This window comes from Olea europaea, chromosome 3, assembly GCF_002742605.1.
Source record: "Olea europaea var. sylvestris chromosome 3, O_europaea_v1, whole genome shotgun sequence".
Classification (NCBI taxonomy): Eukaryota; Viridiplantae; Streptophyta; class Magnoliopsida; order Lamiales; family Oleaceae; genus Olea; species Olea europaea.
In genome coordinates this window covers 5359084-5373931 of record NC_036239.1, presented here as the reverse complement: position 1 = coordinate 5373931, position 14848 = coordinate 5359084, and the positions used below count along the sequence as shown (strand labels likewise).

The 14848-nt window shown below is 35.4% G+C and overlaps 1 protein-coding gene across 2 annotated transcripts; it reads left to right on the top strand.

Annotated features, from left to right (window-relative positions):
* The first annotated feature begins 235 nt into the window (after window positions 1–235).
* LOC111383479 (elongation factor G-2, mitochondrial-like) lies at window positions 236–13819 on the top strand. 2 transcript variants are annotated; one of them, XM_023007592.1, is made up of 20 exons: window positions 236–723; window positions 1970–2191; window positions 2979–3100; window positions 3178–3328; window positions 4661–4732; window positions 5496–5591; window positions 6692–6780; window positions 6882–6948; window positions 7340–7378; window positions 7801–7876; window positions 7961–8070; window positions 8172–8246; window positions 8368–8436; window positions 8536–8657; window positions 9598–9723; window positions 10620–10740; window positions 10901–11001; window positions 11112–11172; window positions 13320–13373; window positions 13464–13819. In XM_023007592.1, the coding sequence occupies exons 1-20, from the start codon at window positions 316–318 to the stop codon at window positions 13566–13568; spliced, it is 2286 nt and encodes a 761-aa protein (XP_022863360.1). In that variant the 5' UTR covers window positions 236–315; the 3' UTR covers window positions 13569–13819. The 2 variants fall into 2 exon arrangements, with proteins under 2 accessions (XP_022863360.1, XP_022863369.1); XM_023007601.1 differs by having other exon boundaries at window positions 316–723; window positions 7801–7861.
* Window positions 13820–14848: the final 1029 nt, after the last annotated feature.

The following is a 14848-nucleotide window of genomic DNA, read 5'->3' as shown; positions in this document are numbered from 1 at the left end:
TATACACATCTCTTTATCCATGAAACCTATAATTTTGTTTCAATCCCTATCCATCCCCAACATGACGTGAACTTTTAGTTTCAATTCATATTCGGGGGCATGAGTGTCACAATTTTAAAAAGTGGGCAAATAAATGTTATAAATGGTAGTTTGGAGACATAGGGAAAGTCTTGTGAAAGGTTAGGGACCTCTGTGAAATTTGCACCATTTTTTATTTCGAGGAGTAAAACGGTAATGGCGGAAAGGGTGATGGGGGAGTTCTCTTTTTCGACCTGCCTGCTCTAACTAAGGGTTTATCACAAAACCCTCAGAAAGATGGCACGATCTGCCCGATCCTCTACGACGCGCCTACTCTACACACTCTGTTCCTCCTCACTCAGACCCCAAGCCCAAGGCTCAACCGCCGGTCTACTCGCTGGAAGTTTTCAGCTCCGCCACTTCTCAGCAGGCAGCGCCGCCGCCCTTCGACTGAAGGAGGAGAAGGAGGCATGGTGGAAGGAATCGTTGCAGAAGCTCCGGAACATTGGAATTTCGGCTCACATCGATTCGGGCAAAACGACATTAACGGAGCGAGTACTTTACTACACGGGTCGGATCCACGAGATCCATGAGGTTCGGGGAAGAGATGGAGTTGGAGCGAAAATGGACTCCATGGATTTAGAAAGAGAGAAAGGGATTACCATACAGTCTGCTGCCACTTACTGTAGCTGGAAAGACTATCAGGTCCTCATTAAATATTTCAATTCAATCGTGCAAGTTTTGTTGTGCTTAGTTTTCAAATCAGTTATTCACATCCATCATTGAATTGAATGATTTGTCTACCGTCAAATGACATGGCTTGACTTGAGCAGTCAGATGGTCTGTCTTTTCGAGCCAAGTTATATAATTATAAATTGTTTTTTTGCTTCCTTTAGTTAAGGAAGAGACGTATATCCAAAATTTTCTCATATTTTTTAGTCATACATTCTCCAAATTAATCACTATTCAAAACATTGTTTTTCAAAATAATGACCAAACAGGGCTTAATAACAAGTATAAAACTAAATTTAATTTGTCGGTGATGTTCGTGCATCATAGTTAAAAAATGAATTAAATTATGGAGAAATCATGCTTTGAGGAATACTATGACCACATAATTCAAATCAAAGTTTGTTTTGTGTTCTGGTGTGGTTTTGATGTGGATGTTATGTTATTTTGCTTATTTACCTTCTATTAGTTAGTTATTGAGTATGTTATTTGAGGTTTGTTTCATTACTTAGTTATTGAGGATGTTATTTGAGTTTTGTTTCATGACCAAGAAAGTGTGTTGAAATTGATCTTACTGTGAGGTTTGGGAAGGAGGTGTAAAAAGGAAAAGAAAAGCTGATTTCTCTCTACAATAATGGCTTTAGTTGTTGACGGAGTTAGGTTGTCATTGAATTTAAGTATATTAATGGCTAAATAGTAAAATTTTTTGGATTTTCTCACTTGTAGTCATACATTACATGACGCGGAGCCTGATAATTCTCTTCTTTTTTCATTTAAAATTGCCTTTTAGTTTATTGAAAAAAAAAAAAATAGGTTTTCTCCTTTTTACAAATAGGGTGAGAAAAAAAATTGGAGTGTGAGACATGGCTAAGTGCATGTTTGGATTTCCATATAATCTCCGTATAATTTAAAGCCATTAATTTTAACTACACATTCTCAACCACAACCCATTTATTATCCACACATTTCGTGGGACCCATTACTCTTATTCATTATAATTTTGCCCAAACAAGCACTAAGTAAACCAAAAAAAAAAAGGAAAAAAAAAAAGCTGTTGATGGAAAAAATTAAAAGTTTCGACCCTCAATTTTTTGTTCAAAATATTGTATTGAAATCAATATCAACTACAATTATTCCTCTCCGTGAAGCAATGTCCGAAATAATGTGGCATGAAATAATAGCGGTTTCAGTTTATATTTTTTTGTTTTGTATGCTGCTGCAGGTTAACATTATTGACACTCCAGGTCACGTTGATTTCACCATTGAAGTTGAGAGAGCTTTACGTGTACTTGATGGTGCCGTTCTTGTTCTTTGTAGTGTTGGTGGTGTGCAGAGTCAGTCGATCACTGTTGACAGACAAATGCGAAGATATGAGGTTCCGAGACTTGCTTTTATAAACAAACTAGATCGAATGGGGGCTGATCCATGGAAAGTTCTTAACCAGGTTAATTTGTTCTCTCCTAAATTACATTTTTCTACTTCTCATGTCTATTATTTTGTATAAAATTGTATCCAAAAACAAATGCTACAATGTTAAGATGTTAGGAAATCGACATTACCCGAACATTTAGCCTCTCTTTTCAAAATTATAACAAAAAATGGCTTATGTTTTGCAGAAACATACATGCAATTAACTTTTGTGAAACCAAGGGTGCTAACTTTATGGAAAAAAGGGATTGCTGGAAGATAATATTATTTGAAATAAGACGATAATACTACTTGTAGCAGAAAAATTTGTTTGTTTATGAATCTGGTGTTTCTCATGGAGTCTAAGCATTTAGTTTTCCAAGTTGCACGGAATTAAGCCCTTGTTTGAGCCACATTCTTTGGAAAAAATGCATTCTTAACAGTATTATTTTTTACCACACATTTCACATTAATACACTATTCAGGAATGCACAAAAATGGGGCTCAATCAAGGGTTAAGATTCTTCATATGACCTGGTTCCTCCCTGGAATGAGCTAATATTAGTATTCCCATACTTCTTTTCATTGTCATGGCGTGCATAAAAATAAAATGGCATTTATTATTCTCTGTAGTAGCCGCTAACATTCAATATTTTGTAGTCTTTGGTGGTAACTGGTTTTAAGTAGCATTTTGCATTATGCTTCAGAATTTCCTTATCACTTCCTTCGAATGGACACAAACTAAAATCCCCACAGAAATCCTTGCAGTTTGAAATATGACATCATTGAGCTGATGCCTCCTCTCTTTCATTATTTCTATGTAGGCGAGATCCAAGCTTCGACACCACAGTGCTGCAGTGCAAGTTCCCATTGGGTTAGAGGATGACTTCAAGGGCCTTGTTGACCTTGTCAATATGAAAGCTCACTACTTTCATGGTTCCAGTGGGTGAGTTTAAAAGCTGATGGCTAATGCATATTCTACATTTTTACAATGTGGCTTATTTTTATCGTTGCCCTTCGTAGAGAGAAAATTGTAATTGAAGACATTCCTGCTGATATCGAAACATTAGCTCTTGAAAAACGCCGTGAACTAATTGAAGCAGTTTCCGAGGTCGATGATAAACTTGCAGAAGCATTTCTTAGTGATGAACCTATACCACCTATCGAGCTTGAGGTGAGCACAAATTCATGACTTTCCTTTTTTACTTGGCAGCTTGGACTATTAATTAATTAGAATTTTGTATATTCTAGGCAGCTTGGACTATTAATTAATTAGAATTTTGTATATTCTAACTTGCACGAATATTGAAGGAAATCAGTTATCTTTATGCCTTTTTTGAAATTCCTGATCAAGTAAAATGGGTTTTTTTTTTTTTTTTTTTTGGGTTAAAACTTAACAGATTTACTGTGTAATTTTATTTTCCAACTTGCATGGAGATTGAAGGAAATGATTGAATTTTCTCATCTACTCTTTTGTTGGGAGAGAATAAATTTATCTATTTAAATTCTATCTTGAGCACTTCCTCACGTACAGGCAAAATCCTTTTTTTCCTAAAGGTCTAATAATTGCACAATTTTTGTAACTGGTAGTAGCAAGGTTGAACCCAGAACTTTTGTCAATCTGACACCGTGGTGAACGACCTCAGTTAAAACTTAAGCTTTCAAAATCTCTATGAATTTATTTATTTTAATTTTCTTTTCAACAGCATATCATCTAACTAGACTCTATTTTTAATTACCGATCAATTCGAAATTCTTTTTCTTATTTGATATTTTCAAAGAACTGAGCAGCATGTTTTATTCCATTTGAAGCTTGGACTATCTGATTAAATTCCTGATTGAGAATGTGAGGGAAGCATGACCCAGTCTATGTAAACACATATGTTATGCATTTATATTGCTTTGTAAAGGTGCTGTTGGGCTAAAATGTATTTCCGTTATCTCAGTTCTTTTAGTGGGATTTCAGTCGTTGTGGATCACAATGTAAGATATTTGCACTGTAATGGGTATGAATCTTATGAGAAATAGAGTATGAATCTTATGAGATATAGAGTCCAACCCGTCCCATTGCAGGAAAAAGAGAAAAAGCCATGTACCAATTTTCTCTCATATAAAGAAATGTACAGATGCACAAAATACTAAACGAAAACATCGAGGATGAAGCATGAAAATAAAGAAACATTAAAATTCTCTTCATTGCATTGCCTCCATCTGCTACTACCCTTGGTATTAATATTTCATGGCTTGTGCCATTTTTTAAATTATTTTATCATCTAATTCCTTTTTCAGAAGTATTCTATTTTTTTTTTTTTTTTTTTGTTTCCCTTTTTTTTTTTTTTTTTTTTTAAAAATTTTTTTTTTTTTTTTTTTTTTTTGTTTTTGTTTTCTATCTTGCTTTTATTTTTGTAGTTTTTTTTTTGCATTTTTCCTTCGTTTTTGCGTATCTCTATGACTACCACTTTCTGTTTCGTTTATCGTTTTTTAACCATTCTCGGTCCATGTACAGGGGGCCATCAGAAGAGCTACTATAGCACGGAAATTTGTGCCTGTGTTCATGGGTAGTGCCTTTAAGAACAAGGTGGGGTTGCTTGTATTGAGCATATTTTGCAATATAGTTGCTTTTAGCTTTGCCTGCATTCCTACTTTGTTTACCCCTCTTTACAGATTTGGTCAGCTAGGGCTCTATAACTGAGATAGGAGATTGATGAAATGAACAAGGGGAATAATTCACTTGACTCTGGACATAGACATTAGAGCGCCTTTCCGAAATCCTTGAAGAAAATGGGAGAAAAGAATAACCCTTTTTGAAGTATGGTAACAGTGCTAGAATCATCCTACTGCTAGATGTCCCGGCTAGAAAATTTTGAGTGCTAAGAGGATGTTTGGCAAAGCTGAAATTATAATTTAAGCTTGTCAGCTTACTACACCCTTATTAACTACATATTTCATAGGACCCACAACTCATAAGCAATTAGAAACACAAGCAAACAAGAACTAAGATAAACTGATGAGCACTGAAAAGGAAAATCTACTGTTTCAAAATAAAGTTTATTGAAGAAATCTCTCCTCATTATACTATTCTTCTAAAGCTTAACCAACTTATAACGTTGTTATAAGCTTGTGTGAACAGGAGTTAGTTTGTTGTCCTTTGTTTCTCGTAATTATCCCATGTGTTTCTGGAGTATGCCTGTAATGTGCAACTTTCCGAATCATCTTTCAGTCTATTCTATTTTGCTGGTTAGGATGATATTCAAATCCTGCCTGTTGCTCTTTTCTTTACCTTGATAATTTTTACTATTAAAAAGTTGCAATCTATGATATCTTCCACTTTGTGATAACAGGGTGTTCAACCACTTCTTGATGGTGTTCTGAGTTATTTGCCTTGTCCCACTGAAGTCAGCAACTATGCTCTTGACCAGACCAAGAATGAAGAGAAGGTACTTAACTGAAGTATTTATTTAAATCTTTACTGTCGTGGTAACCTATGAAGCATGGAAACTCCTACTAGAGGTGGTGTGTCCGACACATGTATATATTTTCTAAAGTTTCGATGATGGAGATCTGCTTTAGGGACACTCCTCGGGCAATTGTCATACACGTAGTTATTAAACCTGACCAGGGCCAGCCAGTTTGACCCGGAACCCGGCTGGCTAACCAGGCCGGGTGAGTGCTCTAGACCGTTTTGCAATCAACTTGCTTATAACCTGTGGAACCCGCCAGGTTTTATTGAAGACCACGACCCAGATTTTAGAAACTGGACGAGTCAGTAAAAGGCAAAGCATGTGGATTCGGACCTTGGTCCAAAACATTCATTTTCAGGACTTCACCCCAGGGAAATCAGTCTCTAGTTATAAAATGCCTTCAAATGTACAACAATATCAGAAGCAAGCACTCCCTAGTTATAATATTTCTTGTGGTGGGAGTTGCTGTCATATATTTGCTGACCAATTACAAAAACTAAAAAATAAATCGTGTTAGTTAAGTCCATAACAGGTGAAATTTCATAACAAATGACAGATCATAGCTATAAAATTCAAAATTAACATTCAATTTGTTGCTGACAAAACTGAAAGAATCTTTGACAGTTTTTCAAGAACGCTATTATTTTGTGCAATACATCTTATGATATTATAACTTTTGATTTTGTCAGTGATCTGTAACATTTTTTTGCTTAAATTTGTCTATATTGTAACCAGGCTATTGACCTACTAGTTCAACCATTGACCTAGTAACTCGGTAATTTGATTGACCCAATGTTGGTCTGGGTTTGATAACTATCGTCCTCCATACTATGTGCCGTGTCCAATATTAAAAAGTATAAAGATTAAGATATAATGTATAACTATAAAATTTTAAAGAATTAAAAAGTATAAAGATTAAGATATAATGTATAACTATAAAATTTTAAAGAATTTAAAAATGATGTTTCCCTATGTGTTCATGTACTACTTTTTTTGAAAAATAATGTGTCGGCTCGTCCGTACTTAGATGGTAACTGATCAAGGAAGTATTTCTGAATGGCTTGAAATGTTACCAGGTTATGTTATCAGGAAGTCCTGCTGGTCCTCTTGTTGCCTTGGCTTTCAAATTGGAAGAAGGGCGTTTTGGTCAGTTGACATATCTAAGGTATTATGGAAGTTCAAATGAGAAATTTAATTCATTTGTCATCATCTTATGTATTACGTGTCACATATTTTTGAATTGTGGTACTACTGTTTTTGTTGAAGAATCTATGAAGGTGTCATCAAGAAGGGTGATTTTATTGTCAATGTTAACACAGGCAAGAAGGTTAAGGTCAGTTTGATGGTAAAATAATTTGACTGTCATATTATTATTCTAGCCCTCTCCCTTTATTTAGAAGATTAAGATAAACTATGGGCATTGTTCTTAGTTTCGTAAATAGCTGTTAAATTATTCTGGAATGCATATGGGGTAGGATGGAAATTCCATGTCACCTGATTGCTGTGCGAGCACCCTTGTGCTGTGTTTGCTGCTTGCTAACTTAAACAAAGCTTTCATGAAGAGTTATTTTTTATCTTGCAAAAAATTAATTTCAAGATCACTGTGGTCCGGTATAAATTTATCTCTATTAGGACACATGTAGGTGAAATTGAAACACTATCAGGTTGCTTTTGTTCTTTCGAGTGAGTTACTCTGATATGATTCCAATTTAATTGTGTTACAGGTTCCCCGATTGGTTAGGATGCATTCAAATGAAATGGAGGTTAGTCAAGTGCTCCCCCTCTGTTGACATGTTTTTCATTCTACTAATTGTTTCTATATGGTCTAGGGTGGGCAAAATTCAGTAGAACTGAACTATGCTCTTGGGTTTAACAGAAAAACCTGAGAACCCGACCTTTTTTTATTTTTTTGAATAAATATAGAATATTTTGTGGTAGTTAATTTAATTATAATGCAATTTTAATTATCTTATATAGTCAAAGTTTCAAGGCTCAACTCCTGAAAAGACAGGTGTGGTTGGGTTCAGCTTGCTCTATCCTCTATGAAAGAAGCATCCCAAACTGGACCTAGCCTACTTGTTTATACTTAGTCTTTTTATGTCTTTCTTTTGTACTTTTCAATTTTGTTCTGACAGCTTATTATTATTTGGTACTCTATTCCTTTTTTCCTGTTTTCGTATTACAGGACATTCAACAAGCACATGCTGGACAAATAGTGGCTGTATTTGGTGTTGATTGTGCTTCAGGTATCACATGCAAACGTACATGAAATTGCGCAATCATTGCTTTAATTGTATGAAGAACATATGAAGTGGACATTCTTTGTGACAACTTCTATTATCTAGGCGATACATTTACTGATGGATCAGTTAGATATACCATGACATCTATGAGTGTACCCGAGCCAGTGATGTCATTAGCTGTTTCAGCAGTTTCTAAAGATTCTGGAGGGAATGTGAGTGGTCCATGGAAGATCTCTTTGTTCCTCTTCAGTTTGATGGTTGTAAGCCATTGTGTTTGGATTTTCTTAATGTGATATATGTCCTTGATTTACAGTTTTCAAAAGCCCTGAATCGCTTTCAGAAAGAGGATCCAACTTTCCGTGTCGGATTAGATCCTGAGAGTGGCCAGGTTTGACTTTCTTATACTCGTTTCTCAGTTTTGGAAGGTCTTGTATGCCTGCCCTGCACCTTGATGTTAGATTTCATATCAAAGAATCCTCATGCTCTAATCGGAATGATTTCTGGTGCAGACAATAATCTCAGGGATGGGAGAGCTCCATTTGGACATATATGTTGAGCGCATGCGGAGGGAATACAAGGTGTTTCCTTATTTTAATTTTAGTTCAGAGTTTTAACCTTCTGCTATGAAATATGCAATCTTATTTATGACCATTCTAACCTTGTTTGCCATTGTTAAGGTTGATGCAACAGTTGGGAAACCTCGTGTCAACTTCAGAGAGACAATCACTCAGCGTGCTGAATTTGATTATTTACATAAGAAGCAGAGTGGAGGGCAAGGTCAGTATGGAAGGGTTATTGGGTAAGTGTATTGGCCTTTAGATGGCAAATTTGACTCGTTCCCTCTTTGCTGCTAGCAGGCCGAAATGCATTACAGTTTAGCCATCACTGTTTCTTTTCAGTTAGGACATTGCTTTGATTGGTGTTTGATGGATCTTAGTCAGCTTTTTTAAATTTGAAGCAACTGCCTTGGTAGTTGTTTTAATGGTGTCCGTGACACTTTTTTTCTTATTAATGTCCTAGAATTGTCTAGACACTAATCCTTACTTCAAGTTCTCAAACTCGGTGCTAGGCTTATTATCTCATTCGTGATTTACATTTTTTTTTAAGTTCCAAAGAGTTGGTGTACCAAAGTTTGACATTAGTGATTAATGATAAGAGGAAAACAAAGAAATTTTTTTTGCATTTGGGCCCCATCTTCAATTTTCGTAGCAAAAACCGTTTTTGACGGAAACCTTGCAGCATTAACCACCTGTTTTGGATGGTTCTATCAAGAGGACCAATTTGCTGCGAATATTGAAAGTTGGGGTACCACATGCCAAAAATAATGGGGAATCAAGGGCCAATGAACCCCAAAGTTTGGGTCCACTGTGGCTTCAGTTTCCCTAAGATAGAATCATAGATTCACAGTTTTGTCCATTTTAATTGAACTATCATGCGCTTCATTCTTGTGTACTCTGACCATATATAATTTTGACCTTTTCGATTACTTGAAGCATCCTGGCATGAGCTTTAAAACTGAGCTCTGCAATAGCTGGGCTTGCTCTTGAATTTATCATTTCTGCATCCATTTTCTGCTGCAAGAAGTTGCAACGAACAGTTGCACCATATACAAAGAAAAGAACACAAACAAACAAATGAGGGGAAGAGTTTTTTGGTTCAAAACATTTTGAATTCAATGATATTCTCTGCTCTAGCTTCTTCCTATGGTTTTACGCCATTCTAATCCCTTCTGTTGACAGGTATGTGGAACCACTTCCTCCAGGCTCACCAACTAAGTTTGAATTTCAGAACATGCTTGTAGGACAAGCTATACCTTCAAATTTCGTACCAGCTATTGAGAAGGGTTTCAAAGAAGCTGCCAACTCGTAAGTGGAACTTTTCTATCATTCTAGTTGAGAGCTATCCACATTATTTTGGATATCCATATTTTATTTTAGAATTCAGTTATCCTGGTTAAAGAACTGGTGTAAGCATTTGCTGTTAGACTGTTGTTCTTGTTTCAGTTAAAGTGAAGATTTACTAAAAAGAAGAACCATCCGAGAACATTCCTTAGTTATTTAACTTGAAGATTTTCCTACGGATTTTCATGTATCATTTGTTGCACTGTACCAAAAATAAAAAAAAAATCTGTTCCAGCCATCCAGGATGTATAATATGAATTTAGAGCTGTCTCAGATTTTATAATAGAAGAGAAACGGGTTGCCCAATGTTCTTAACTCACTGGTGAATGGAGAGAAATGTTTCATTTTTGAAAAATGCACACCTCAGGAAAGTGTCCCCATTCTTCACAGCTTAACTATGAATTTTAAACATTATATGAAGATGGTAATGCTTTATATTGATTACGACATTATTATTGAATACATTTCCAAGAGCTCTCTCTCTCTTCCTTTTGTTCCCTACTTTTTTCTTCTTTATCACTGATTCTTTGATAGTTTGTTGTGTTCAATTGCATCTGTATCAACATTTAAAGCATTATGGTAGAACAAACCTTCTCAATGAAATAAACTGAAACTTACGATATTAGGAAGTAAAGAAGCCCTAATTAATTTTTTAATTCTGCATTGGTATGTTTCTATTGCACTTTTTCTAGCCTCATCTGCGGTTAGTAATCTCCTCTCGTGGTTATATATTGTCAAAGGACTTTGCACCGATGAGGTTTGTGGCACTCATTGATATCTTCTTTCTCGCCCTCTATGTGTGTGTGTGAGATATATAATGCTCTTTGGTCATTCACCAAAATTTGGATCTGTTTGTGTAGGGGTTCTCTTATTGGTCACCCTGTTGAAAATATCCGTATTGTTCTCAATGATGGTGCAGCCCATACTGTGGATTCCAGTGAACTTGCTTTTAAGTTAGCTGCAATATATGCTTTCAGACAGGTGCTGCTTGCATAATACACATGCTGAAAAGCTGTTCTCTTTGCTTTTTGCTTTCTAAATTTTTACAGCTGATCTTTACCGATGGCTGGCAAGATTTTTTTGACTCTTGGATGTATTTCATTTTTTTTTGGATTTTCATAGTCTTCATTATGTTAAACAGTGTTATGCAGCTGCCAAGCCCGTTATACTGGAGCCTGTGATGTTGGTAGAACTAAAGGCCCCCACAGAATTTCAGGGCACTGTCACCGGAGATATCAACAAGTCAGTACTTCATTTGGTTATTTTTGTTATTACTTTCATAATTCTTTGGAAATTGAAACTTGTTTCTGAAGGGCAATATGGGTTGATTTCTTAAATTTATTATGTGATAGGAGGAAAGGAATGATTGTTGGGAATGACCAGGAGGGAGATGATTGTGTAATTACTGCGCACGTATGTAACACTTCTACTCTTAGTGTTTTTTTATTTTTAAATTACGTTCTCTTTTTTCTTAATTATATGAGTTAGGACATCAGATGCACATCTTGATTGAATTGGTTACTAATGGTTCAATTTCTGAGTTTGGTTTGAATTTGCATCTCACAGCGAAATTCGTGGTTTTCCCTCATTTGCTGTTTTTCATTTCTGCTTATACAACATATGCTGGTGTATATGGGTCATGGTATATGATCATTCATTTTCGGTCTTGTCAGGAACTTTTGGTTTTATAAAGTGTAGGTTCATGTATATGGTAAACATATGCAGTTAGCAAAAGCAGCTGCTCAGTTGCTAGTAACTACACTGTTTATGTGGGGTTTGGTATTGTTAACATAGGATTTTGTTTTCAAAGAAAAGCATTAGAACACTACAGGATACCTGATGAACTGTCTTATCAAATGATTAATTATCTTAGAATAGCGCACGTGTATGATAGATGGAAGTACAGTGAAATTGTAAGTTCAATTTTGTTCATTTGCATATTAGTTACTCATTCTCGCATGTATCTTGGTCTTTTTTTAAAATTTATTGCTGGTTCTGTTTCATAAAGGTCACCTTTCTATCAGCTGCTTTGTCTCACCAGTGCATTGTTTTTTTCCCATCTATCAAACATGTGTGCCAATATGGGGGGCTTGACGTCTACATGTATATTAATAATAAGAAATTAAAAATAAAGATCAAGGGAGGGGGATATGGTCCTCACTCCTCACCCATGCATTGTTTAGAAAGCCAAGCAGTAGAAATTAAAAGAGGGGCCATTCTAACTTTGTAGAGGCCAATGGAAGAAAAGGTTGCATTTGGTTTTCATTTTGTTCTGTTTTCAGTTTTGAATTTATTTTTTGATTTTTGTTTTGAGGATTATTTTAAGATTGTAGAAAATGTGTGATTTGACATTTTGAAAAACTGTTTCTTAAAACAAAAAAACTAGAAAATGCGTGTGGTTAAAAAATTTAGCAGTAGTTTTAGATAGGTTTTGTGTGAGTTTATTAATTATTTTAATTTGATAAATTTTCAAGTTCATTTTTCTTGTTTTGAGTGTTTTCATTGAAGACACTCAAAATGCCGAAAATTCATTTTGAGTTTTACGTTGTAAAATTTTTCTTGTTTTTTGAAAACGCATTTTTGAAAGTAATATACCAAACACGTTTTGAGTGTCTTTGAAAACTGAAAATGGCCTCAAAATGACAAACCAAATGCATTCTAAGTTTTTATTGCTGTGGTCAATTAGATCTTTGTTGCTATGTCCTTTCTCCTCAGTCACTCTTGCTGTTATTATTATTCCGAGTTCTTGCATTTTTTGTCCTCGGTCAATAAAGATTTTTGGGTTCAGATGAACACTTGATAGGCCAATTAGCTAACTGCTAAATAGATTTTGATGAATGATTTGGTTTTAAAACTATATGAAACAAGGGGGACAATTAAACTGAAGCGCAAAAAAAGAATGTATTAGGCAGGTAGATGCCATGTGCTTACCTTCATGGGAGAACTTTTCTAAAAGGCCTCTTAACAGTGTTCATGGTGAGTAATACCTGTACTTAATTTTTAGTTAAGAGACCCTTCCAATTGTTAGTTTAAGGATTTACTGCTAATAAAATTGCTTAAATAACATCAATATGGGCCTTTTTTCATACTTTTTCTCCTAACGTGGCCTCTCTTGGGGAACTTTCTCTACTTTTACAGTGTGATTGCCTTTTGTATTATAGCTACAGTTGGTGTTTTCCAATGGGGGCTGATCACCGTCCCACTTAAATTATTTGCACTAAGATTCCTCTGATGTAAAATGAAAGTTACAATTCAAGGTCTATGGATGTATTGGATGGAGTGACATACTTTTCTATTCAACATTTGCAAGTTATACATCCGAAGTGATACTTTTCTATTTAGCATTTGCAAGCTACACCAGATGTATACAATTCTGTTAAATTATGACTGGATAGTCTCGCTACCAGCTACAAATAACTTTTAGAAATTGAGCAACTGCCTAGTGCATCTAATACCATTATTAGCACACAGATTTATTCTTTGCAATTTGTGCACTTGCATTCGATCTTCCCCTCCCTTGGTGGTGTCTGATTTCATTGATCATTGTATTGGCTTTTCAGGTTCCTCTCAACAATATGTTTGGATACTCCACATCTCTTCGTTCAATGACTCAGGTGAAGTAACAGGCTACTTTCTAGCTATGGTTCTGCACTACTGAAATTGAAGTCACCAGTACAAGTTAAACACTTCTTTCGATTTTGCAGGGGAAAGGTGAATTCACAATGGAATATTTGCAGCATGCACAAGTTTCTCAAGATGTGCAGATGCAACTGGTGAACACGTACAAGGCTTCAAAGGGTGTCGAATAGCTGGCGTGTTTTGGAAACATGGGATTTTTTTTTATTTTTTATTTTGTGGAAACCCCACTTGTATCATTTCTTTCACTTAGGCAGGATGATAGGTTATATAACATATATTAATTAAATCAATATACGTGGTCATCCAATTTTGAAAAGCCTGAAATAAGGGACTGAGAGCTATTATTCAGTATTTGTACGAATAAGATCTCTGTAGTGATTGGACTATTTCTTTAAAAAACTTGTACAAGTTAATCTTTACAGACCATGGTCGTAGTAGAATGCCTGCCCTGTACCTCGGGACTGAAGGTGGAAAGGTTTTAAGCTCCTGGAATGAATCTCACTCCAGAAGGACCTGATAAGTATATCAAGACTGACGAAATCAATAGTTTCCACAATCGTGTTCTTTATATTCTTCATTCCATTTGGGGAATTTATAAAATCTTCCTGGCAAAGATGTGTAAATTGCAACTGGGGTGGTCGGTTGGCAGTAAGTCAAATATCTGTCTAATCATAATACCTAGTCGAGGGGGACAAGTTACAGTATTTCAGGTGGGGTGGTCGTGTGCGTCATTTTTATTTGAAGACAATTGTTTGGTACCAGAAAAAGGGGGCAATCAGAATGAGATTCCGGACAGCAGAGCACAGGCGACGGAGATCGGCTTAGGTAAAGTTCTTAAAATGGTAAAAGGTTAGAAGGGGCAAAATCAAAAACAAAACAAAAATTTCATATTGCAACTTTATTTTGATTTGTTCCTGTACGAGTTTAGTGGTCTGTGCGGTCCTCGTCGAAGATGTAATAGGAAATAAGAATTCGTACGTAAAAGGGGAGGCGCCCCTTCTCATCATATTAAACATTGACGCGTGTTAATGAACTGATTGGCCCGACAAGATGATCAGTGAGTCTAGTTAACGATGATCATGAGCTTAATCGAATAGCTTAGATTCAGTCTGTATAGTTAACATGAAAAGAGTTGGTAAAGAGGAAAATGTAGAAAATACTAATCCAGATGGCACTTCAGACCCAAAAACCTATAAAGGTCTGTTTGATCGCAAATATAGAATTTGAATGGAAAAAAACAAATTCTAGGAAATATAATTGTCTAGAAATTCTTTTACTGAAAATTGTCAATTAATAGTGTTTAATTGGTATAATTTTCTACTTGAAAAATGTTAAAATAAGTATTTTTTTATGTTCACTTCTACGATTGTTCCTATAATTTGTTTTCATTGTCAAAAAATAAAAAATTTCAAAAATCATCTATATTTTGTTGTTCGTTTGACTTTATTTT

Bases quoted from the DNA above. Each gene is read 5' to 3' on its own strand.
- LOC111383479 (XM_023007592.1), top strand. From the start codon at position 316: ATGGCACGATCTGCCCGATCCTCTACGACGCGCCTACTCTACACACTC. The intron at 9,724-10,619 runs GTAAGTGGAACT...CTGTTTGTGTAG, and splicing joins TTCAAAGAAGCTGCCAACTC to GGGTTCTCTTATTGGTCACC. The intron at 13,374-13,463 runs GTGAAGTAACAG...TCGATTTTGCAG, and splicing joins CTCTTCGTTCAATGACTCAG to GGGAAAGGTGAATTCACAAT.